This window comes from Phalacrocorax aristotelis, chromosome 9, assembly GCF_949628215.1.
Source record: "Phalacrocorax aristotelis chromosome 9, bGulAri2.1, whole genome shotgun sequence".
Classification (NCBI taxonomy): Eukaryota; Metazoa; Chordata; class Aves; order Suliformes; family Phalacrocoracidae; genus Phalacrocorax; species Phalacrocorax aristotelis.
Genome location: NC_134284.1, coordinates 9,930,422 through 9,955,459, shown reverse-complemented (window position 1 = coordinate 9,955,459; position 25,038 = coordinate 9,930,422). Strand labels below are relative to the sequence as shown.

General features: G+C 39.5%; 1 protein-coding gene across 1 annotated transcript in view; it reads right to left on the bottom strand.

Moving 5' to 3' along the window:
• The window catches only part of PRORP (protein only RNase P catalytic subunit), a 53,081-nt gene that overhangs the window by 2,493 nt on the left and 25,550 nt on the right, over window positions 1–25,038 (bottom strand). Inside the window, exon 6 of the mRNA XM_075103348.1 lies at window positions 1,327–1,475. Coding sequence (XP_074959449.1) covers window positions 1,327–1,475 — 149 coding nt within the window. The remainder of the gene's footprint in view (window positions 1–1,326; window positions 1,476–25,038) is intronic.

Sequence of the window (25,038 nt, the reverse complement as noted above, 5' to 3'; positions counted from 1 at the left end):
GAAAAATTAATTGCATGCTACCCTGCGTGTTCTTCCCTCCTGTCAAAATCTGACAATACAACAATATAATCTTCTGCCACATAACTTAAGAGTGCTGTGTGGAACAGAACTCCTAAAACTCATAAGGGTAGCCCCAAAACTTCGTTGGAATACAAACTATCATCACAACTGAAAATAAAGTGTAATGTAGGCAACAGCACAAATCTCTGAATCTTTGTCTTTACATGGGTAAATATACTTCCAAAAGATACTACGATTATTTGGAAAATATATTCAGCATTAGCTGCTCTTAAACTGAAACAATTTTAGGGAAAAAAAAACTCTAAAAATACATCTGTAGTGGGCATGAGATACCCTGTCCCTGGAGAAGCTGAGCAGAACTTTGCTTGAAACCACTTTTTGATTGCTGCATATTACTGTAGTAGTAAGTGACAAGACACAAGATTAGCGAGGATTTCCAACCTGGGGTAACAGAGCTCCCTTTGTTGGTGCTTGCATAGCAGGAAAGAAAGTAATGTGATTCAACAGCAAAGAGAACAAGAGCCAGAACTGGAGAGGGGGTGAGGAACAGATGTGAAACAAGGAGGCAGACAGAAGAGACTTGGACTGGCTGTTGGGACAAGGAACTTGGTCAGAAGTTCTGGGAACTGGGGTCACAGGAGAAATGGCAGAGACAGGTGAAGGATCAACAGTGCCCAGCTCAGATGGAGAATAGGTGGAGCTGGAACAAAAGGAAAACTGAGATTCATTATTTGAGGAAAGCCGGGCAAAGAGAGGGGACACAGATGTGGAGGCATGTTCCTAGTTTAGAACCAAAGACAGGCTTGACTGGGCGAGAGCAAGGGGGTTGTGCTTCTTAGAGAGGCAGAGGGTCTATTTCCACTCACAGAAATATTCTCCTCTGGGAGCACCAAGGAAGTCAGCGCTCCAGACTCTCCACACTCCTGGGCTACCAAACAACACTGGCCAGGCACGAACTTCATCCTCCCCCAAGCAGGGCTAACACAGCAGACCACAATTGTACGCTGACGCTATCAGGTATTCTGTAAGTTCAGGCCACTGTGGTCTTGGTGGTTTTAACAGTTATAAATCCTAATAAACCATACAGATGTCAACATGATTCTAAGTGATGAAATTCTTCATAATGCAACTTTTAATATGTATTGTTTTTTTAAGCAAGTATAGCAAGGGATATGTTTGCTTTCACGCACACAGAGCCGGAGATACTAGTAATGGTACTAAAACCTACGGCTGTTTATACTGATTTGAAATGCACATAAATCAGGTGATGATCTCCATTACATTTAGCCATTTTCTTAAACTTACATATTTTCAGCAAAGAAGAAGTCTGCCTTATTCTGCATCTCCTTCATAATGTCTCTTTGCCAATTCGAAGAGTTAATCAGCATGTGTTTGCGGCCCAGCACAAGCAACCGGACATTGTCTTTTGCCAGGCAGTTGATAGCATCAAATAGCTGCAGAAAACAAAGTAAAACCAAAGATTTTCTTAGCTGTAAAAACAGACTGACAGGAAACACTTTCACATCTGTGTCTCAGCTAGTGGGACTTCTAGCACACCCTCATTTCCCATAGTTCTTAGCTGCAATACAAATAAAGTAGATAACTAATTTAACTCCCTAATGACAAAGAAAAAAAAAAACAACCACAAACCCAATTCATTCTAGGAAGCTGCTCTCAAACGCACAGACAATATATTGCTACTATAAACCTTTCCCAGCTTTTGCAGCTTGAATGACGTGAATGAACTCAGGAAGAGTTGTATGGAGATTTCAGAAATTCACAGTCAGCTGAGGGAACTGAATCACATTGAGATTTCAGTAATACCTGCTTTTGGAAATGATTCAGCACTGAAGCCTTTGTTGGTATCAGAGGAGGACCGAGCCCTAAATCACACTGCTTTTCCAGCCCCACCTATTGTCGAAATTGGAGAACTACATGTGATCTGGTCTGCCCTGTGGGGAAGCAGCAAGCAGCAGTAAAGGGAAATCTGCGACCTCAGGATTAAGCGTTTATGAAAGCCACATCCAGGCTGGCCTCCCACTTATGAACCAACATCCTGAGGTGGCAAACCCACTGCCAGTCCCTTCCTTCAGAGGGACTTTTCATCAGCCTCTTAGGGCCGTGCCTGTTCAGCAATAAATGCTTCTCAGGACAGACACTTGTGCCTGTGGCTTTCCCTCACCGCTTCGCTCAGACAGAGCTCATGGAGGTCAAAGATCCTGGCTTTCAGCATCCAGCTTATTACTGTGGACTGCTCACAAAGCAATGGCATTTCAATTCTGCCCATTCTTGAGACTGAAGCATCATGTTTGAAGGCTGAGGACAGTATGTTCAACCTCCAGGGAAAGGAGTTTCCTAATTTTTACTTGCATTTGCTGCCGCTATTTGTCAATATATAATGTCCTGATTTTTCTCTAATCCTTCTTCCTGCTTTTCTAGCTATTTCCTCTTCCCTGTTATCTCTTCTCCCTGCAGTACCCCCAGCTGCCTTTCTCCTCTTACTCTTTCCCCTCCTTTTCCTTCCATTTGTGATCTGTACCATTTGGTATCATTATCCTTTTTTTCAGGGGCTAGAAAGAATTGCTTTTCTAACTCTTGGGTACAATTTTACAATGCATTTAGTTTGATCTACCTGCAAGTAGCAGTGGAAAGGGTGGTCCCACTCAATCCTCTCTTTAGCAGCACCTTCCCACTCCTGTTGCATCAGATCTAACAATGTCACAACTACACATGAGCTCACTGATCCAACAAAAGACTTTTTTTGCGGGGTTGAGCTTGCAGCCACACAACTGATGGGCCTGAGTCAAAGGCAATGACTGATGAAAACACATCGCTGGAGATGGTGAGGACAGGAAGCATGGGACTGTCCCTATCAGCAAAGCACCTGCAGGTAGATCAAGTACAGCATGAATCTGGATCTGAGGATCTGAGAGAGGAGGCCAGAAGGTTTTCTACATCAATTCTAACTGTTACCAACTGTAATGCTGTTACCAGCATTGACTCTGAGGGACTGAAGGCTCTGTTTTCATGGAGACATTAGGGTCTTGGCTCTAATGCAAAGCACAAGAGCCTAACCAGTACCTATCAGAACTGCCTTCCTGCTTCCAGGAGGTCATGCTAAACATGGGCTATTTCTCTGCACACTATCTACTTTTCCCTAGTTAAAACAAACAGGACATAATGTGATCAGGAAAAGGCCAAATGCAGTAGTTTCTGCCTATAAAACAGCAGGTAAAAATAAAAACGGCATTCTCTCCATTGCACGCTCTGAATCTTTGGAGGTACATTTCAGAATTCTTACTGGAACACAGAATTGAAAGATACAAACGAAAGCCACCATTTTTATTTTACTGGAAGGCTTTTGAAGTAACTATGTTAAGTAATAACGTATCTTCTCATCTGTCACAAAATTTATTTGATTGCTAATTTATGAGGTTATTAAAAATTGAAGAACTGAAGTTCAGTTTTTCAGTATTGACATTTCTTTTTGGAATGTCTCATCTGGGCAGTAAAAATTGGCTCATCAATTTTATTTGTTTACAGTCACTTTTATTTTCCAGTTCTCATGCATTGGCCCAGTCCTGCAAGTAGTTGGATACATATACCAAGGGAGAATTAGGCTTGTTAAACTGAGTTCATTAAACTTAGTAAAAGTTACAAATGTAACTACTACTTTTATATATATTTTCATGTAGAGAAGTCAACAGTGAAGAAATATCAACCATGAGTAACTTAAGCAACCTCTTAAAAATTCCAAATAAAAATACTTTCTCTTCTTGTCGGATGTTTTGCTACATTAAGGGAAGGTTAGAAGAAAGTCATGTGGAAAAACAAAAGTTTAAAAATTTTTCAAAGAACACTCCAGAAGCTGATTCCACACCACAAAGAAAAACTTGCCAGCAAGAGCATCCTGATGGGACAACAGAAGAAACAACTGCTAAAAGCAGGCTATGAGTCAAAAAGAGTCTCAGGAACATAGCTGCACTAGTGGTATTGCAAAGAATTGCGGGTATTTGAACTGCTGGAGTTTGCCCCCAGTAAGAAAAGGAAATACCTTTTAATTGCACTAATGGTTCAACACAAAGGCACCTGGATTTCCAGATACAGACTGCTCAACTGCAGCTATTCCCAAATTTATAAAAAATGTAAATGGCTTGGATCCAGCTCCCTTAAGTCTGTCTTTCTTTCTGAAGGTTATAACTGGTGTCACTTTGTACCTGTTAGTCATATGGACTTTCTTCTCCTACATTATTATTAGCATAGGAGGTTTTCTAGTGTGAAGTGCTTCTGGGAAAAAGTTGAGGGGTTGGTATAAATTAGCTACAGTTTTGCAATGGAAAAACTCAAAACAGGCTTAAACCGTAATAAAATTAACAGGAATAACCATGCACACTGTCTCTCCTCTACTTACCACAAAGCTTAACCTTTACTTACACATCTAAAACACAGAAGATAGAAATGATTTTTCCTTTCATAAGATAAAAATTATTTTCTTCTGCACACTCCCTTGCCCAATGCAACTTTACTAAAGAGCATTTTATTTCATTTCAGGCTTGGGTGCTTAAGAGGGGTGGTCTACAGGGAGTCACAGAACTTACATGGGGGGTTTCCTAAGTATGTCTACTCCCACACCTGGCTGCTTCTCAAGAAAGGAAGACATGAGACACACAGTAACACTTGTTTTAGTCATAGAGGAAACTGAACATAACACTGTTAACAAAAAAACAGCAGCAGTGATCTCTGACTTAAAAAGACAAGAGTATTTTATTAATCTAGTATTTCCAAAAGTTATCTAAAAATTATTATCTGCCACTACACAGTGCAAATATGCTATATGCAATAAACTCTATGTCAATGCACCCTTTGAATGTTCCTATGTTATTTAGGCAGCAAACACCCGATGCTCAGTTGGATAATCTTTTCAAAAGGCGATCTGTGTAAAACATTAAAAAATATACAGCACATATTCCCTATGCTATTAATTTTTCTGAGAATGAGGATTACAAAATCAGTGAAAGAATGACCTTTTATGAATATTAGTATCTTTCAAATTTGGACGGCACAGCATATAAAAACACATTTTCTCTGAAAACAGGAACTACAACATGCCGTTCTGCACAGAAGGGAAAATAAGCATAGTTAGACTGGCTGCTTTAATTCATATGACAAAATGTGGCTGAGGCAGAGTAGCAAGAAGTTGTGAATCGTTGCTGTTCTGCACAAATCACTGGCCACACAACAAAGCACCAGAAGTACTACTGGATTATAGAGATAACTATCATTGCATTCAGTCTTACTTTCTTTTCACCTGTCAGGGCACATCAGGATCCATGTTTCTTTCTGAACTACACAGATATTTTAATCAACTGTTTGTGAAGATCACTAGATCCTCCTCCAAGAGATTAATGCTCATTAGCACCTGCTGAATTTGTTCTGCTTGCGATCCCTTTCATCATTTATCAATTACATTTAAATTATTCCTGTGCTGTCTCAGTCTTTATTTAATTAGATCTTTCTCAAGCTTCTCCTAAACCGTAACATTTTACATAAAATGCAAACAGTTTTGTGTTCACAGCACTTCAGCAAATGACTGATGGAGCCAGCATGCAGCCAAAAAGAAGTACGAAACTACACAGAGATCAGTGGAAGAGTCGAAGCCAGCTGTTCACAACTGTATCAAGTATCTCCCAACGTCCCAATGCTTTTTCTAAGCACACTGCTAATAATTTTTCTATTAGTTATTAAAATTATTATAAATAATCCAGATTTAAACGTATATATGTATCCAGTGTGCATGTTCTAACTCTGATTTCTGCACCCTAATCTGTGAATCAGTGAAAAACTAGCACACTTGTACAATACTTTGGCTGAGCGTATACATTTATCTTTCCTTGGGACTGTCCCAGAGATATGAATGATTTCCCCACACGTAAATGAGTTCATTTTGTTTCTGCAGCAATGCCATTTTATGGAATTTCCCCTCCGCCATCAAGCTCCTGCCCTCGTATCACAATGTACCTTTTGGTTTTTTTTCTGTTGTGCTGATATAATCTATTTGTTGGGCCATGTTGTCAACCAGATTACAGCACAATCACAATTGTGCTTACACAGCAGGGCAGGAACTTCTGGATCAGAGCGGAGCTGGAGTGAAAAGAGGTGGGGAGGAGAGAGAACACATACCTCACTGGATCATGCTGATGTTGAACTCCTATCATGTAAAAAGGCGGAGCTTTGCAAATATTAAATAAAGCAACCAAAAATACTGTAACTGCTAGTTTACATTTTAAAAATCGGCCAATTATACCTTAAAAGAACCACTTTTCAGGTAAGAATAAATATTAACAGTTTTCCCTCAGAAGGGAACTTTTCTGCAAATTCCTAGAAATAGTTTTGCACTGACCCACATCACATTCACAATTCTGCACAATTTAATGGGGATCAAACATAGGAGTTAAGCTGGGAGAGCAGGGAATCCTTGTCACACTGCAAGATTAATCCTCATTCTTTAAATTTCACAAGAGCCTTATAAAGTAAACGCATAATTAATTACCTCTCCATTTTACACAAGTGCATAATGGAGCACAAGGAAGACAAAATAGTTACTCTACCTTATGCAAGGAACTATGAGCAGAGCAGGATAAAGATTTCCTAAGGCTTCACTGCCAGTCACCTGTTCTGATCACTAGATCACGCTGTGGCACATGTCCCAGTTTCAAAGGTTAGCTTGCTGTGGGACAACCTTTCTCCTTGGGACACTACCGGTTCATTCCCACTTGTCAGATGGTAAGCCCTGAAACACTGCTGCTGGGAGGCACACCATTCAATGACTTGGCAAAACGAGGCTCACCTGTATACAGGTATAGCATGAAGGATGAATCACCCAAAAAAAGTTTGAATTGTTGTTAATAAATGATGTTTGCCATTTTCTAAACACTTGGTTTCATTAACTGCTATTTAAAAGCAAACCACACCTACAATCAGCTATCTGCTAATAACAGCAACAAACTGCCCTTATTGTTATTTTCACTTGTCGTTAGTGCGGCCTCCCACCCAACACTGTAGCTGTGAAACTGCAGAGGAAACCCCAATGCTGACCACAGGTACAGGGCTACCACAAGTATGCTGTCAGGTGCACTGAGCATGAGCATTTTCTCTAAAGGTCAGCAAGGAATCAGTTCTCACCATCACCACATTCGACTTACACTTTCATCAGTTTTAGTTAGCTTTTCACATACTGTAGACAAAGAAGCTCAAAAAACCTGTGTACTTCAGTACCACACACAGGAGAAAGACAAGATGGGAAGCAGGAGTTTTTCCCATGGCATGGCCAGTTGTCCAGGGAAGGCAAGGGTGCTGCTTGCAAGAAAGGCTGGACTTCCTCACTGAGCCTGGTAAATCTCACCAAAGCAGATTCAATACCATTATCCCAGAACCAAACACAATGGAAGCTTCTTCTTACATTCTCTGCATTATTACTGATGACACAGTGTAAATTAGTCCCAAAGTCCTCTTTACAAAAATGCAGGGGCAGCATAGCTACTTCTTGATCCCCTAGAGATGATCTACTCATGACTAGCAAGGGGTTTAGCTGCATAGAAGGGAAAGCAGTAATGGATGAGTAACTAACAGTCACTAAGCTTAATCAGCCTCATTTACTTTATGCTCTTGAGACAGCCAACAGCTAACTCTTGGGAAATACCCCTTACAGCCCTGGGATCTCTGCAATATGGCAGAAACAATATTGTTGGGAATATCTGTATCCTGTGTTACAGTAGGACTATTTAGACTGATGCAACACACATCACCATGCAAAACTCTACCAGTGGCAGCACTTCACAGATCAATGACAGCAATCACAAAATGTTTAACATGTTTTAACCTGTCTACATTGACTCCACACCTAGAATTGACTTATCCTCTCTTTACACATTCACTGGAGATATGTCTTAACTCCCTATCACAATTCATTAAAAGTTGCAGTTCATTTTTGGATGCCAGCTATTGCTCTTGACTTCGCAGTCAACTCAATCGAAGGCAGATTACTGATTGAGCCGGAAAACTAAACCACAGAAGCAGAGATACCCAAGTTCGTTTAATATAGATTAAGGATGGTACACTAGCCTCAGTTTGCTTAGATGAGGTGATGCCTAAATATAGCTCTGCTGTTTGCAGAGTAAGTTTGTATTCAGAGGCGTCCTGAGGATTCTTTTGCAGCCAGGTCCAAACTGCCTCTGTACTAAGACACCTGGTGCCTCTGCACAGTCCAGTGTTCCCACTGACTGGAGGATTTGGCTCAAGTGCAGCACTGGATGAATGTAGACGTATTACTTCCAGGTCAAAGCTGACAAAAGGATACTCCATGGACTGCATCGAGCATCCAGTCCTGGGTAGTGGGAAGAGTAAAGCAGAGTAACCGTAAACAGATTCAGCTCAGGTACTGAAGCAATAGCATAATTTATGTTTTCCTATATTCATGGTAGCCAAGCTATTATGCCAGTAACAGAGAGATCCTTAATTACAACTCTACTTGATTTCAACTGAAGGTTGAACCTGCTCAAAATAATCTCTGGAACAGTTCTGAATGTAGAAGTAATATGTGTCATTAGGCTCTGACATTATATTCTGCTATATTATAAACAATAGGTAAATTTTCCAATTTCAAACAAGCTTGAAGAGCCACCCTTGTTTTTTATTCTACTGACCAGCTCAGAGAACAGCACAATACAAACCAAACCTGTGTAAATTAACTAGGTATGGAAAGACTGTTACAAGTTTCTCCTGTGCAACATGAAGATAGGGATAGGTCCCTATCCTTCCCAGCAAAGAGCCATATCAGAAAAAAGGTTGACATAGATATTTTCTAATATATAATCTAATTCCAGCCATATCTTGCTCTGGTTTATTCCCAAAAGGCATGACAAGTGGAGATTTGATGGACAGTGAAGCAGTATTTCCTAGGAGAATTAACAGAATCAAGGTAGGATGCATGCACAGATCAAAGAAATATATATACAACTTACTATGCAGTATTTAAATTGTGTGTATGATATGAAGGCTGGGGAGGCACGAGTGGGATCATCAGGAGAAGGAGACACTAGCTTTTTGGAGACTGGCTTTTCAGAATGGATTGTCACTTTTAAAAGATCTCAGCCACTTTGACAGACCTCACACCTGAGAAACCTTTCAGTGTGACCATTCTTGGTCACACTCTTTGAATGTCACTCCTTTTGAATGGTAGTATTCTCATCATCGTGATCTTTAGATGAATAAAGGTCAACCATGAATAAAAGAAAGAAAAATGGGTAGTGACAATAGTTAGCACAGCATGTTATTAAATGAACAATGCCAAGAACTCTGGAAATGATGGTGAAGAAGAAATGGACAGTTGGGGAGTTGCTGAATTTTATAGTATAAATTGCAAAAGAGAGAAACAGGCAATTTTTTCTAACTCTTACAACAATTCAAGACATACGTGGACAAACAAACGTTCTTCAGTTGCATAACGGCATTTTTGGAAGTCCAATTTTGTAAGTCACTGCCGTGCCCGTCAAGTTTCTCAATCCAGAAGTTTTGTTAACCAGCTACAGTACCATTTTCTTTCCCAATGACTTACAAAAATTATAATGTTGGTTTAAACATGAAGGCAGACCCTTTGATGTTGGCTCAGCAATTTTGAAGTAGGCATAAAGATGGAAGAGAAAGGGTGAATCTGAAATCCAAAGTAGTATTTTGATAAGACAGCAACTGGGAAACATTCAATTCACAATTAACTATAGCCCAGTCCTAGCAGCTATTAAGTTCTGTATTTTAATTATGGGCTGGCTGTCAGATGTTTCCTTTCATTAATTTGAATTTTCTGAATGTCCTCGTTTCTTGAGTCATGTAAAAGGGCAAAGATATTTCTCTTTTCCTGATCTTCTCTGAGATACTTTTTCTATGTAGCTGATACCATTGTCTACTTTCATCTCTCCTCTTACTCATCATCTTTCTTACAACAAAGAATAAATATCAAGATCTTGACAATACATATGGGGCATTGTATACGGATTTTTTTTTTAATCCAGATCTCTCCTGAGCACTTCCTGTTTTGTACCAAAACCTGGAGGTTTGAAAAGTATTAAAAAGGAGTTATCCATATCAACCCTCCACACCGACGAGATGAGCTAAGTGATTCTGTCTATCCGTGATTACACAAGAGTAAGAAAATAAGTATGTACAAGCTGAAAGGACATGAAGCATTACCTATACATCTCCACATATCTATACTATCCTTTGTTCTCATCCTTGAATTCTTTCTGCCTGCAGAGTTGTTTCTTCAGCAGTATTTTCTTACTGATCACTACACGTTGCTTCATTGCAGCAAGTACTACATATATCATCTTTATTTTGGTGAGGAAGCAAGTTACACAAAAATGAAAAGGTATGAGGTTTTATTTATTTTTGTATAGCCTTCAGAACTGAAACTTTACCTCTTAGAGCCACTAACTGTAAATGGAATAATTGCCCAGCTGAAGTCACAGCTTCAGGAGCCTGCCATCTTTCACTGTAAATCCAGTCTTTGTCATGACATCATTACATTAGTACTCTCACATTTCTACTATTATTGTAGTGGCTGATTACAACAAGGCCAGAACAAGGCCACGTGCTGGTTTTGGCTGGGATGGAGTTAATTTGCTTCATAGCATCTAGTATTGGGCTACGTTTTGCATTTGTGCTGAAAACAGTGTTGATAACACAGGGATGTTTCCATTACCGCTGAGCAGTGCTCACAGAGAGTCAAGCCTTTTCTGCTTCTCACCCCACTCCACCAGCAAGGAGGCTGGGGGGGCACAAGGAGCTGGGAGGGGACACAGCTGGGGCAGCTGACCCCAACTGACCCAAGGGATATCCCACGCCATATGATGTCATGCTCAGCGTATAAAGCTGGGGGAAGAAGGAAGGGGGGGGATGTTCGGAGCAATGGCGTTTGCCTTCCCAAGTCACCGTTATGTGTGATGGAGCCCTGCTTTCCTGGAGATGGCTGAGTACCTGCCTGCCAATGGGAAGGAGTGAATGAATTCCTTGTTTTGCTTTGCTTGTGTGCATGGCTTTTGCTTTACCTGTTAGTTATCTGAACCCATGAGTTTTTGCACTTTTACCCTTCTGATTCTCTCCCCCATCCCACCTAGGGGGAGTGAGTGAGCAGCTGTGTGGGGCTTAGCTGCTGGCTGGGGTATAACCACGACAGGCCTTAAGAGTTTCTCTTATCACTTCTCATTTTAGAAACAATGTAAAAAGCTAGCTATTAGAAAGGAACATTTGTGAACTAAATGCAGCTGTGCCAGTCTTAGATTTTCACAGTGTGGGTCTAAAGTTATATTTAAGTACTGAAAATCCACAATGTGAGCAGGATCTCTGGGTGGTGGTGGCGGTGGTGGTGATGGGGTGTTACGAAAATGAAAGCACAAGCTTGACTGATCCTTTCCATAGATAGGAAATACCTTGGTGCAGGACTGAAATCAGCTTTGTAAGACTGAAACTGACAGTTTAAAAGATACCAATATTTTAGCTCTCATCACTGTCCTATGCAGATGTCTGCACAGCGTCACTGACCTAGTCTGGTGTTAAGTGTTTTCCCCCTCTCCAATCTGTGGTTCAAAAAGTCCCAGATGGTACTTTCATTCTTTGAGGAAAGGTGCCGCAGCAGCTGGGGAGATCACTGTTATAGAAGGCACAGGCATGATGCTGTTCAACGCACATTAAACCTATGCTTCTGCAGTGACATCCTATGTTTTAATAAACTTGATAGTTCAAAAAAACATTGAAATAAAGACTGTTTCTATGCTTACAGGTCAACAGGCTTATCATCCATGTAGAATGGTACAATAACCAAGGAAACCCACCAGTAAATTGATTGCTTGTAGTCGAAAAAAAGAATTGGACTACAACATTCATGCAGCAAACATTCATGCAGCAAACATTCATGACACAATGTTCACTCTGCTTTTCTTCTGTTTCTTATTAGTCCTATTTTCCAGTTGCCTGCTACAGATTACTATTCAGTGATAAAGAGGTTACCTTCAAAAACTATTTTTCCAATAAGAACAATTTTGCAGTTCATACAACAAATAAATACATCAACAAACACTACTCTAGTGAGTGGTAATTTCTCTTTGAAGGTCAGAAAGATGAAAAAGTTTTTTTAATATGAAAGACAACATATAAAATGTTCTTTTTCAACAGGACAAAAATCAGCAGAAGCAAACTAAAGCACAAAGGTCTGAGGTGGAGGAGCAGCTGTGCGGTCAGTCAGGCCCACCTACTCCAGGTAGCCCATGCACCAGGGCTTTCAGCAATGACGGACCAAGGAAGGAGTCTGTTTAATACTGGTAAGAGCATAACTGGTATTTACCAGGCTGGAGAAAACTTAGGGGACTTTTATAGATACCAGTACACCTTGCACTGCCAGTCTCATGAGGCAGAGGTTCAACTGTCTCATTTGGATCAAGGCTGCACAGCCTGGTAAGTAACACACTGTTCCTGCAAGAACAGCAAAAATCTGATGCAGGGTGTATCACAAGTGAATGTAGACTATGGGTCAGCATTATTTTTCTTAACACAGTCATTAACTTTGTACGTCACTGGAAACTCATGCCATTTTACTACTGGTAACATTGCAGGCAGTATCTATGCCTGGAGATCCTAGGCAATGAAGATCTCGAAGACCCCCACAATAGCTGCAATCCACGAGATCACATTTACTTCAATGGTTGTAATATAAGTTTATTGATAACAGTCTGCAATACTCAACAGCTGGACACTGGGAAGGCCACTGTCTAAAGTATTTTTAACTCAGGAGATAAGATACAACAATTTGACAAACAGGTAACATTGTCAGCCCCTACAAATTAATTATGGCATTTGTCTAAAAGCTCCACTTCCTGGGAATAGCTGGCTTTATGAAAATCTGTCTACTTAGCCCCTGTAGTCAAGAGAAATAAGCCTGAGAATATGAAAATAGGACCACCAGAACAGCTTGGACAACAGAAGCCAAATAAGAACACACCCCCTCCCCAATTTAATAAAAAGATCTATCTTTTTTAAGCACATTTTGGTTTGGGGACTCAGCATTATGGTTTCCAGGTATCAGTACCTGACTATACCAGCGAGCACATTTGAGGAATTCTCCTTTATCTTTCCCTCCTTTGTCCATTTCCATGAAAGAATGCAGATACCCACCCAACAACTCCTGGAGCACCCAGGACCGAACAGCAGTGCTCAAGTGCAAGAGAGAGCTATAGTTTCAGAAGTATTTTGTCTACCAAATTTATCAGCTAGCTAAGGGTTAAAATTCTGTGATAGTATTACTGGTTATGTTAGCTAGGCTGGCAGAGTGAATGGACTTGTGGAAATGAGAATGAGTGGGATGAGAAAAAAGAAATCCCTAACCTATAGCATTTGTATTTCTGAAAGCCCATTTGGGAATGCCCATTCAATGGAAAGTTAGAGCTTTTCACTCTGCAAAGCATTAAAGTATGGAGATACATATATATCAATGAGACGTGAAAATGTCAAAAGCCTTAAATTCTTTTATTTAGGCCATTTCCTTTAACTATTGAGACTTAGGGCCATCATACATAAATGGATTTAAACAGTGCAGTGCAATGTTTTACAGGGATATCATGTAAAGGGCTTCACATGCTGAAAGCAGTGTAGTGAACATTAACATTAGACAAGCCCAGGATAACTACTCCTAATGAGGAGCAGGGTAAATCAACATCATTAAGACTGACTGGTTCTGCTCTATGACTACGCGCTTGCAACCCTCTTACTACTACTTCATTTTATTTACTCAAATGCATGGCAACTGTGGTGGAAGAAAATTCCTATCAATAATCAATCAATCAATCAGGCAGTAGTATAGGCAGTATTCAAGGAATACCTATCTTCCACTGTGCCCTCCTCAAACTTGCACTGAATGTAGAAGCTCAAATTCCAATGAACCACAGTTCTAACAAGAACCTGCATCCTACTTTTACACACACACCCCCCCACACACACCCACACCCACACCCCCTGTGTATAGTGTAAGCACTACCTAGTCTACCCAAATATCACACAACTAGAAAATAACAGGGAGAGAAAGCATCAGCAAGTTTCCCACACTGGTATACTATGTAAGTCAGGAACAACTGGCTTTTAGTTTCTGTTCAAGAGCTTATGGCACACAATATACACAGCTTGCTCACAGAGCCATGTCAGTGTGACTCCTTAAAAGCTGAAGACTCAGAAAGATTCAAAATATTAGAGGCAGAAGAAACATTACTGCCAACTCACTGTTTGCTTTTCAGCGATTATAGAAGTGAGCATGTAAATGGATGAATGCTGGACAATGATGAGGACAAACATAAGCATCGCTAATATTTCCTGATTTACGTAATAGGCAAGTTGGTACCGTCATTATGACAGAAGCACAGGTCCAGTTTTAACAGTCACTATAGGAAACACTGCGCAAGGATAGGACAATGCAGCAGCTGGGAATTGTAGAAATTATTTGGAAAAGTTAGACAGAAGTATCAGTTCGTACTTCATAAAATTGGTTGGAAATAGAGTATATTATATTTACATAATTTTGACAATCTCTTTAGCTTCTGCCTCACCTGACTCAGAACTTCAACGCATGTTTCCAGGTAGAACTGTGAAAGAACTATTCGGATCATTAAAGAACTGACTGGTGAATAATAAATCAGGAAGAAACAGCATCACAAGTTAGTATCTCTGGGTGGAAAGGAAAAACCAGTAGATACTTGTAAAGATTAGTATGAAATATGTAAATGATTTGAAATAGAGAATTTCTCAAGAAGAGGAAGGTTTCCTAACAATGAGACAGGGCAGTAAGTACAATGCCAAAGATTACATTTTAAATCACTTTGAATGCTTAATTTTGAGGGATCATATTTAGGAAATAATATTTATAGAATAGAGAATGTGAATGTTTATTTGATGGAGATGCACATAAAAAGGAGAACTCATACAAATGATGCTTTAAAAGGTTCTTTCTTCATCTACTGTTTTTCAATTACTAATTTTTAAGATCTTGAGGTAGGCATCTTTCTGGGAGGATGGGGAGTGAAGATTTCTATTGTATAACAGCACCATGGCTACTAACAGATAAATACATATATACAGTTTCAGATTTTCAGTTCGTTCACTATAATTTAGAAGAATACAAGCCAGAAGATCTAAAGTTGTAAAGTCATATAAGCAACAGGGGATATCGGGTTAAGAAGCAAATAAGGAAAAAAGTGTTTAGAGAGTTTCTGGAAGTACCACGGTGATAGGGATGACCTTACACACACAAATGACCTCTGCAGCAGTAAGCCATTGATCTGCTACACTAGCATGATGTTCATAAGTGACCTAGCAGACACAAGGCTCCTTTTCAGGAGATCCTGCAACTCAGGACCTCCACTGCAGTTTATTTCAGCTTGGGTCATGTTGCTATGGCTTTTCTCCTAGAAGCAGTCCCAAAATTCTCTGTATTTCCCAGAGTTCATTCTATATGACAGAGGAAGTACCCATGTAGATTAGCATTGCCTGCACTAGAGATCAACCTCCAGGTTATTTTTTTTCCTGAAAATTTGAAGAACAGCAGCAGCAAAAGTAGCCATAGCTTTCTTATTATGTTCTTGGTACTGGTATCCTTACTATATCACTCCTGTTCCTTACATGATACCAAGCAACAAAATCATTTACAAGTCCCAGCACGTACAAAAATAGCTTAATTACATTTTGTATGGATAGATCAGGTCTGATTATAGCCATTAATAGACATACTTGCAAGGCTTCTAGGCATCTCAGATTTTCTACTCTTCCAGACCATGTCTTGACTGCACTGGCAGTGAGGAGTTAGACAGATGATGCCAAATCACCGTTCCCTGCTCCTGCTATCTCCGTTGCTGTGTTATAATGCAACCACCTCAGAGCCACACCACACATCAGCCATGGGAGACTGCAATGGATTGCTGCAGTGGCACACACAAACTCCCAAACCTTTCTGAGGCGCAATTAATTTTTGGTTTTATTTAATATCTTATCTTCATCCCATCTCTTACACTTAAATAAAAAAAAAGCTTATTAGGAATTTTCATTCTATGACAAATAAGAATGTATTTAAAAAAAAAAGTGAAAAATCCACATGAAACTTTGATTTGTTAGATTAACTACAGGTAACCTGCAAGACCAGGATACTTCAGACGAGTTGCTCACAGTCAAACAGGAGATCAACCATCACACAATAAATGCTGGTCTCCCAAGTCCAATCTGAGGGGCTTAGCCCAATAGTAGCCCTGATTGTCATCATACACGTGTAGGTAGCACAAACACCCTATCAAGAAAGGAATATAGTTAAAAATGAAAAAGAAACAAAAATCTGCATTATATCTATCTTGCACAATTGTATGCAATTTTTTATTCCAGATAATTTATAAAAAGAATATATGCTAGTTATTTGAGAAGGCCTGTAAAATGTCAGGTTAGCTGGAAAATGCAAATGGGGACTATTCACCATTTCACAGCACAAGCAGCAGAGGACATCACACAAAATTAAGGTTTAGAACAAACAAAAGCGCATGTGTTATCATGTGCTTATCATATCCTATATAATTGGGGACTCATTGCCATAGGATGGTTTGAAAACCAAAGGCAAAAATTAGTTGGGAAGGTAATGAAATCAAATAATTAAAGAAAACTCTATCAATGGCAATTAAATTTGCTAGTCGGGATGCAACTTCCTTCATCCAGAAGTTCCTAAATCAGTAACAAAATCTGGGAGACTGTAACAACTTGAATCATCCTGCCAAACATCTTGTTCTTGCGTTCCTAATTCACTTCTGACCACTGTCTTGATTAGACAGGTAAGATACTTCAGTTTGAAACAATACAAATGCTCCTATCTTTTTAATAGCGAAGAGGATACAAAATTTTCTTATAATTTCCAGAAACTGACTCCATTTACAGCATGGTCCTGGTAGCAGCCTACAGAGAAGTGACAGGTATTTAAATGAGATCTCCTCTTTATATTAGCACACATAAACATACTAGTTTAATCTACTTTGATGTAATTTAGATTCACACCACAGATAAAGGCATAAGTCTGGGGACTATTTTATTTTGACTTTTCTTTGCCCTGACTCTATCCCCCTCCCTTGTTCAGAGTAACTGCACAACCATACCCTTAAAGAAAATAAGTAAAAGAGAGAATAGGGATAGGCTCTTGCCTGTCACCTCTGCATCTGATATACAAAATAAATACTGGAAGAAGGTGAGTTTTTTATAGTGAGTGTTTGATGCAGAAGGTCACCTGTAAAGGGCAACAGTATTTTGGATAAGAATTAAGAGTTACATTTTTTCAGAAGTTCAGTTTGAAATAGGAATTCTTGTGAATTGGTTTTAAGCAAGTATACTGCTGGCGCAATCGTGTTCCCAGCATGGATTTTGATTCTGGTGAAACTGATCTCTTAGATTCAAATAGGAGTTCCTATTTCCATGTTCCAGACAACATGAAACGATCAGTTTATAAAGAGATTTCAATTAAAAGCTGTGTACAATTGTACTTGACTTTCTATGAGTTTAAGAATAATTTAAAAAATTACTTTAACTTTGGTTTTAAATTTCACTGCTGGTTATAATAATTTTGTAACCTCAATTGAAATAATTAATTACCAATATATAAATGTCTCTTCCACTCTTGCTCTACAAGTAGAATGCAACTAGATAAAAAACAACAAATACAGCTTAATAGATTGTTGGATCATTAATCAGCATGTCAATATACTGAAATCCCTGGGAATAACCTACAGTTAAAAAAATTTAGGCTTTCATAACTTCATAAATAAATCCAAATGCAGTTTAGGCTTTTGTTTCATTGTACCTTTTCTCCTTCAGATAACACAGCTTCCAAATATGTTTTCTTTCCTACTTTTACTAAAAATAGCTTATCAGATGTAAAAGCCAAGTGTGAACCGAAAAGGGTTTGCTTTTCAAAATATATAAATAAACCCAGATGTACATGAATGAATGCAGTTGCTGTTCTGAGCATTTTATCTACATTACCTTTAAGACAACACTAACCCCCAACATTTCTCAGGCTCCAATCAAATATTTATTCTTATACAGAATTGGCCTATAGTAACCTAACCATCACATTTTCTGGCCTGCTTCCCACATCTTAACAGCACTATAGTCTCTCACTATTATGGAGAATTTCCATACAAGAATCACTCCTAAAGAAGCAGTTCAGTTCCCTAAAGACCAGGTTTCCGATTTGGAGGCCAAGCACACCTCTTATTGTCACACTGATAACAATTCCATGAACAGGTGAATCAGTCACGCTGCCCAAAGAAAACTCATCTTGTGGTTTCTAACGGAGAAGTGAAACCAGCAAGACTGAAACTCATCCAGCCCAGAAGATACCTTCGTTTGACTTCATCTCCCAAATTTTAGCAGGACATCTCTACAACACGCAACAAACAACCTGTTGCTACAGTTACCAAGTTCACTGGGACATGAATCATCAAGGAACATTCATTCTACTCTGCTGAATTTCAAGCTTATATTCCTAGTGATTAGAAGAATTCTTGTTATGAAAGATATGATGCAATTCCTATTATATAAAAAGGTGCTTGGGTGCTCCTGTACTTACCTAACTTTTGATTTGCTGCTACCACCAAATACAAAGGTAGAAATTATAAATACCAGACAGAAACCAGTAGAGATCGTTAACTTACTCACATGGGGTTTATTCAGTTTTATAGCCAGCAACAGAAGTTGCAAATAGTAAGGGGAAGCAACACCAGGAACTACCTGACTTCAGGAGGAAACAACAGGGAGAAGTTGTCAAAATGACTGAGTCAGATTTTTTAACCTGCTCAGTTTCTGCTGCTCTATCCTTCTCACCAGAAAACACAAAATCAGACTGGAAACCTCTTGAAAGGAAAAACAGCTGCTTAGAGTCGACTGTTGAGGCATTCAGTGAGGGAATCCTGCCAGCCTCCCCGCCCCCCATTTCACAATGTTGTGAAGTGAAAAGTTTTGAGAAAGTTTCACTGTATTCACAGGTAGCCAGTTTGATCTCGTATTTCCTTTAAGAAGTCCTATCTACTTCCTACTTTCCCCTCCCAGTGCTGCAAAAGCAGCAATGGATGTTGGAACATGCCCCTCTGGGAAGAGCCAAACTTGGTGGCTCAAGGTATATAGTCAACAGGTGCATTTCCTCAGTGGAAGCATACATGCTGACAACTTGCAAGAGTACTTCTAGAACCAATGACACACGTCCAATACACCTTCACTTACTGTGTATTGGTATACAAAGCAGAATAAAATCCCTTTTTATTTTTCCTTTAGCCACAAATGTAAACTGTCAGGTTTCAGAAAAACTGCAAGGAGAGAAGGAAGACTTGCAGGCCAGGCCTTTCCCCTAGTTTTCACAGGCAAATGAATCTAGTCTCCTTCACCTTTCCTGAGAAGCTTAAGAGCCTTTCGCTTCTAGATCTGGTGACCAAAATTTTTGGCTTGCTCTATTCTATTTTAGGATGGCCCCCATATAGGAGGGGAGGGGGAAGATTTCAGCATACCAGTATCAACCTCATGTGGCTCTGGAGAAGAACTTGACTCAGTCCACCTGCTGAGATATTCAAGGAACCCCAGAAATTAACTGATGAGAGATGAATGCAATGCTGAGTGTTGCAGTCACACATCTCTAACACTAAAAACAGGTGAAGTTTCGAGGGTACCCCTTAGTGCTTGAGCTCCTTCCTCTTCTAAGATCATGTTTCACAGAGGCTGAAGGTGATTTTCAGTGAAAACACCAAAAATCTTCATCTTTACGATTTGTGCAATACTTAAAGGAAATTAAAGTACAGATCTAAAGGATGAAACACATGTTGCAAAACCAGAAACCTCTCCAATCTTGAGCAATAGGGCAAATGTTTTGTTATCGCGGAAATCCAAACTTGGACTACCATTAGAAGACAGAAAAAAAAAAAAGAGAGATGAAAAGGCTGGGAGCAAATGAACAAACACACGTCTGATGTCTGACTGCTTTACTGAGTGGTAAGACAAGAGTTGGTGGGAGGAAGAATTGATGAAATGTCACAGTATGACAAATAAGACCTCTGTTGGATGTATTGATTCTGAACAGAGAATGACTCATGGATCTACTGAATTCTTGCTTCATTTACAGACAGTAAAGTACTTGAACAAATCACAGATGCTGCCAAATGAGTCAAAGAAGAAAAAAATTCTTTTCCATGCATGACTTTTTTGGGGTCAAATTTATTAATAACTGCCTGTTTTGCAGGATAGCTCACATTTTGTACGAAGTACCACTGCCTAATTGTGCAGTTGATTTCTCATATGCATGTTGCACAGTTAAGACAGACTTGCAAGACTGGCAAAAATTACCACATGATAACTTGAGCCTATTAGTATGTGTATTTGTCAACTATTTATCTATGCACAGGTGTTATTTGTGTGTTGTAGCATCAAGATAATTTTTAGTAAGCAGGACTCAGGAGAGAAAGTTTTACCTACTATTTTCCCCAAAGGCTATAAGCTCCAATACTTTCCCCCCACCTTTTTCATCATAGAGGATTTACAGGCACAGGAGAAGATATTTCAAAGAAACAAAATTATGCTTCAAAATTAATTTGGGTTACTAACCCAGGAGAATGATGGGTCATAGATGCCCTGTTTTTGGCATTTTTTCCTCTTTTTTAACTTCAACTTTATTTGAAGAGTTATTATTTTTGCTTTTATATTTGTCTTTATATTTGGAAAACTAGCCTTGAAAATGTAAGTAAAGTGCATACCAAAACAATGGTTCTGAGCTGCATTTACAAAGTGTAATTCATCAAGGTTCTTCTATTCTATGGCCACAGTTGGACTGTTTTAAAAAATTTAACACGATCATTCACCATTTTCCTGTAGACTAGTTCCCTACATCCTGGTTTTCTCCCCTGTCCTCATGATTTTTTTCTCATTCCCATCTTTCCCTTCAAGGCTGCAACCTCTCTCTACCCGCTCTTCCATACTGCTACAGTAGGCAGGCATCCCGGGAATAACTACTACAGAATCACTAGAATAATTAACCCAATAATACCAGTTTTAAACTTTGACTCCCCTTGATAAATATTATTTTAAAAATATTTAACGTATTGAAAACCAAAATGCAATATTCTGTCACACATGATTACTATGCTACTTGTGACCACACAATTATTTTAATTAAAGAACCCTTCTCCGATTCAGAGAGCAGCCTCCACTGAGCAAGACTGCTGCTTTTCCCCTGGAAGAGACAAGTAATAGCTGCAAGGCATGTCCTGTCCCCTCTGCCTGTCACAGAACACCACCAACTACAGCAGTCACAGCCTGGCTTTTTATGGAAGCCTTTGAGAGGTGCAGGAGGGCAGGTATGGTGGCTTTGTTGGCAGAAGCTGACTGCTGCTGCAAGCAGTAGGTGTGATAGGGTGGCGTGCCAGCTGCTGCCTCCAGTCTGGAATGGGATGGGAGGGGAACAGCAAGCATCTGCCTTCATCAGCTGTTGTACAGGCCTACTGTAATTTACATGGGAATTACATGAACTTACGTAGTCCATTTATAGAAATGCTCATTAAGTTTGACAGCAACCACTTTGAACTACTCACCAAGAGCAAAAAATATGCCTTTGTGCATTGTCAGCCTTAAAGAACTCAATCTGGAACTATTTTACCAATCTTTTAGAGGTCTGAGTTTAATACTGAGATTAGAGAGGGTAAAGTTAGGACAGAGCTCACCCCAGCTGCCAAACTGTTTGAATAAGGGAATTGTGAGTTAGCTTTGATCCAACACACATCTGAAATCTATATTCAGTTATGTCTAACACCAGATGGGTACAGCTAAAAAAAGGAGCTGGCTGCATACCTCATTTACAATATGCCAATCTCAATGTAAATTAAAAATAGTGAAGTACTCTTTAAATTGAGCAGGTTTGTTCACACTCCCTTGCCCCTCTCTCACCCCCCACCCCAGCCCTTTACACTCTAGGGGTAGCTGGAGCACAGCTTGTTGTGAAACCCTCAACTCCTCTCCTGCAAGCAAAGCGAGATGCTCCAGAGCCTAGATATCCTGCTTGCACTTGGATTCCCCTTCACTTCCAAGGAATACTTCTACAGAAAATTGTGATAAACAGGAAAAATACATTTAAGAATTATATCACAGTTTGTGTTTAATAAGAGAACTGGACAATTAGCATGTGGAAATTCCCTCTCTTGACCTTTACAAGGTGAAAGGTGGGGGCACTACGGGGAGTTACGGCAGCAGAGGACAGAGTACCAAATGTCATTATGCTGGCTAAGGCTTTATGTAATTAGATACATCTGGCAGAAAGGATTAACTCAACGTCATGATACAGCCTGAATCAACTTTGCTCAGTTAAACTGCAAGGATATCTCCGTTTATAAACTACCATGTTTGCAGCACAAACAGTGACTGACTCATCAAGGCAAATGCGTATCAGGTACAATCTTAAACAGCAGCAGAATGCACAAGAAACTGGAAAAAGACAAGACTGATTTTAGACTTTATGGGAGTTTGTTTCTATTATCTGGATTATATAGTAAAAATAATTTCCATTCTATATCTTTTAGTTCGAGGTCAACTTTAATGTCTAATTTAAAATGCTGCAGTAAGGAAGCAAACAGCTGAAAAGAAGTGCTGGCTAATGTCCAGTGGTGCAGTTTTACAGTCACTGTGTGTGCAGTGCCTTCAAAACAGATGATCTCACCATTCCCTAGCCCTCAAAAATCTTTGTTCTCACCCTCATGCTACCTCCCCTTTTTGTCAGTAATTGATGCAGCCACATGCTCATTTGTACCAGGAAACAGACAGTATAAAACCAACCTGGAAAAAAGGGGGATTTTAATTACAAACCAACAGTGTCATACGCTAGAGAAATAGCCACAGAATATTCCTGTAAATCTGCCAAGTCACTAACATTCATGATGATCTGCTAAGTGCGTGCTGGCTGTGCCACTGAAGTTGCCTGGGGCTCCTGGAGGTCACACAGTTTTCCAGAATGTCAGAACACTTTGAGGATTAAATAAGTAAAAATCATTCCTTCAACCTCTGCTTTTTTTCCTCCTCTTCTCACCCCTTAAGGTACTTGTGCCTTGTTGACACAACCAAGCCCCTTACCAAGATGCCTAAGGAATGACTAAATGGAGTTACAAATGTTAGGATGTCTGAAAAAAGAAAGGAATATTTTATTAATGTTTTCTTGTTTTAATCATATGACTAGAAGTTAGATAAAGTTGGTCTTCAGCAAAACAGTTACAGTTCCTAAAGCTAAATCACAAAGTGGAACAGTATTTTTTTGTTAAATTTAAATAAAGACTAGAATGCATTTAAATTACCATATTATTGTCACATAAATCTTAGGCCTTCTCCTGTGTTTAACAATGCCCTTTATCTTGCTATTCTCTCTAAAGCACATAAGGGACATGGTCCAAAACCTAACAATTTTCATGTAGTAACACTTACAGTGTGTTATAAATGGAGAGCAACAATCTCATTTACTCTTTCCACCACCACTGCGTACTAAACTATGCACTGGAACATAAAAGTTTGTAAAACAATAGCCTGACCGGGTCTAACAGCTGCAGTAATAAACCCTTGAAAAGAACACAGACTGACTCCCACCTGGAGGCTTAAAATAATTTAGCTTTTTGACAAGTAAAACACGAGTTGGACAGCTTTTAATATAAGTCCTTGGAAATACTGCTCCTTTATTACTATCTCTCAAGTCAAACAGAAGTCGTCACTAATGAGTCACAGCATGGCCCTCTTCTTCAAAATGGGCCAGTCATGCTGTCCTAGCCACCCAGCTTGACCTCAGCAGCCCTCACTCTTAGCCTTTTTCCATCCTTTGTGCTCTGCCACCAACTTCTCTTGCATTTATTTCTCCTCTCCATCCTCTCAGTTTGCACTATGTGTCCCTATGTGTATTGAAGAGTTTAATAAGGCAGGCTGTGAATGCCCCAGACCTGCCACTCCACATTTTCCATTCAGCTGCCTCTGGTGTGAGGACAGCAGCCTCCAAAAGAGTATGTTTTGTGGCAGTCAGCCCTCAAAGGCTGGACTACAGCGTTCAAAGAGGTCAGCATTCACAGATGGGGGACTACTTGGCAGGAACACCAGTAACCAGGAAAGCAACACAGGCAGAGATTCCTGTGGCCTTCATTTCACTCAGCTGGAAGAAAAGTTTGGAGACAGAAGAAATGATTGCTCTGCTTTGCAGGTTTGGTGATTTTTTTTTTTGGTTGGTTTTTTTTCTTTCCTTTCTATTTTTAGCAGTCTTGAAAATAGAGTAAGAAAATAAGAAAACATGATTCATGTCAGAAGATCTTATCCAAAATAAGAACAAAGACACAGTCCTTTCCTGACATGTTACAAGACTGGAGTTCAGAGTCATGAAGAAATCAAACAGGATTCGCTAGCATCCAGCATGATCTCGCTCTTAAACAATGTTTCCAGTTGGAAAAAAACTGTGAACTCAATAGTTAACACTGTAATCCTGTATAAAGACATATATCATAAAAAAACCTATCTCAATTAATAGAGAGGCTCAATACAGGAAAGTCTTTAGTAGTTCATATGTCTAGAAGAGTATTTGCCGGGGGGGGGAAGAGGGCAGTATAGGAGCTATTTTGTTGCTTAGAGTGCAAATAAATATACACTTCCCATGCCAAAAATAATAAAAAAAGGTACTATCCAGCAAGTGAATATCTACAGGTATAAGACAGGAGTAATGGGCATGTCGATCCTATCTCAGGTAATGATCCCACACTCTCAAAAACGGGATCCAGATAACAGGAGCAGCAAAAGACTAGCTGGTAGAAGCTCCAGTAATTAACATTTTTTGTGCATGACAAAATGCAATAATAATTAACAGCAACACAACTCGTAGAACAAGTAAATTTTACCTAAGATAATCTTCTTCTG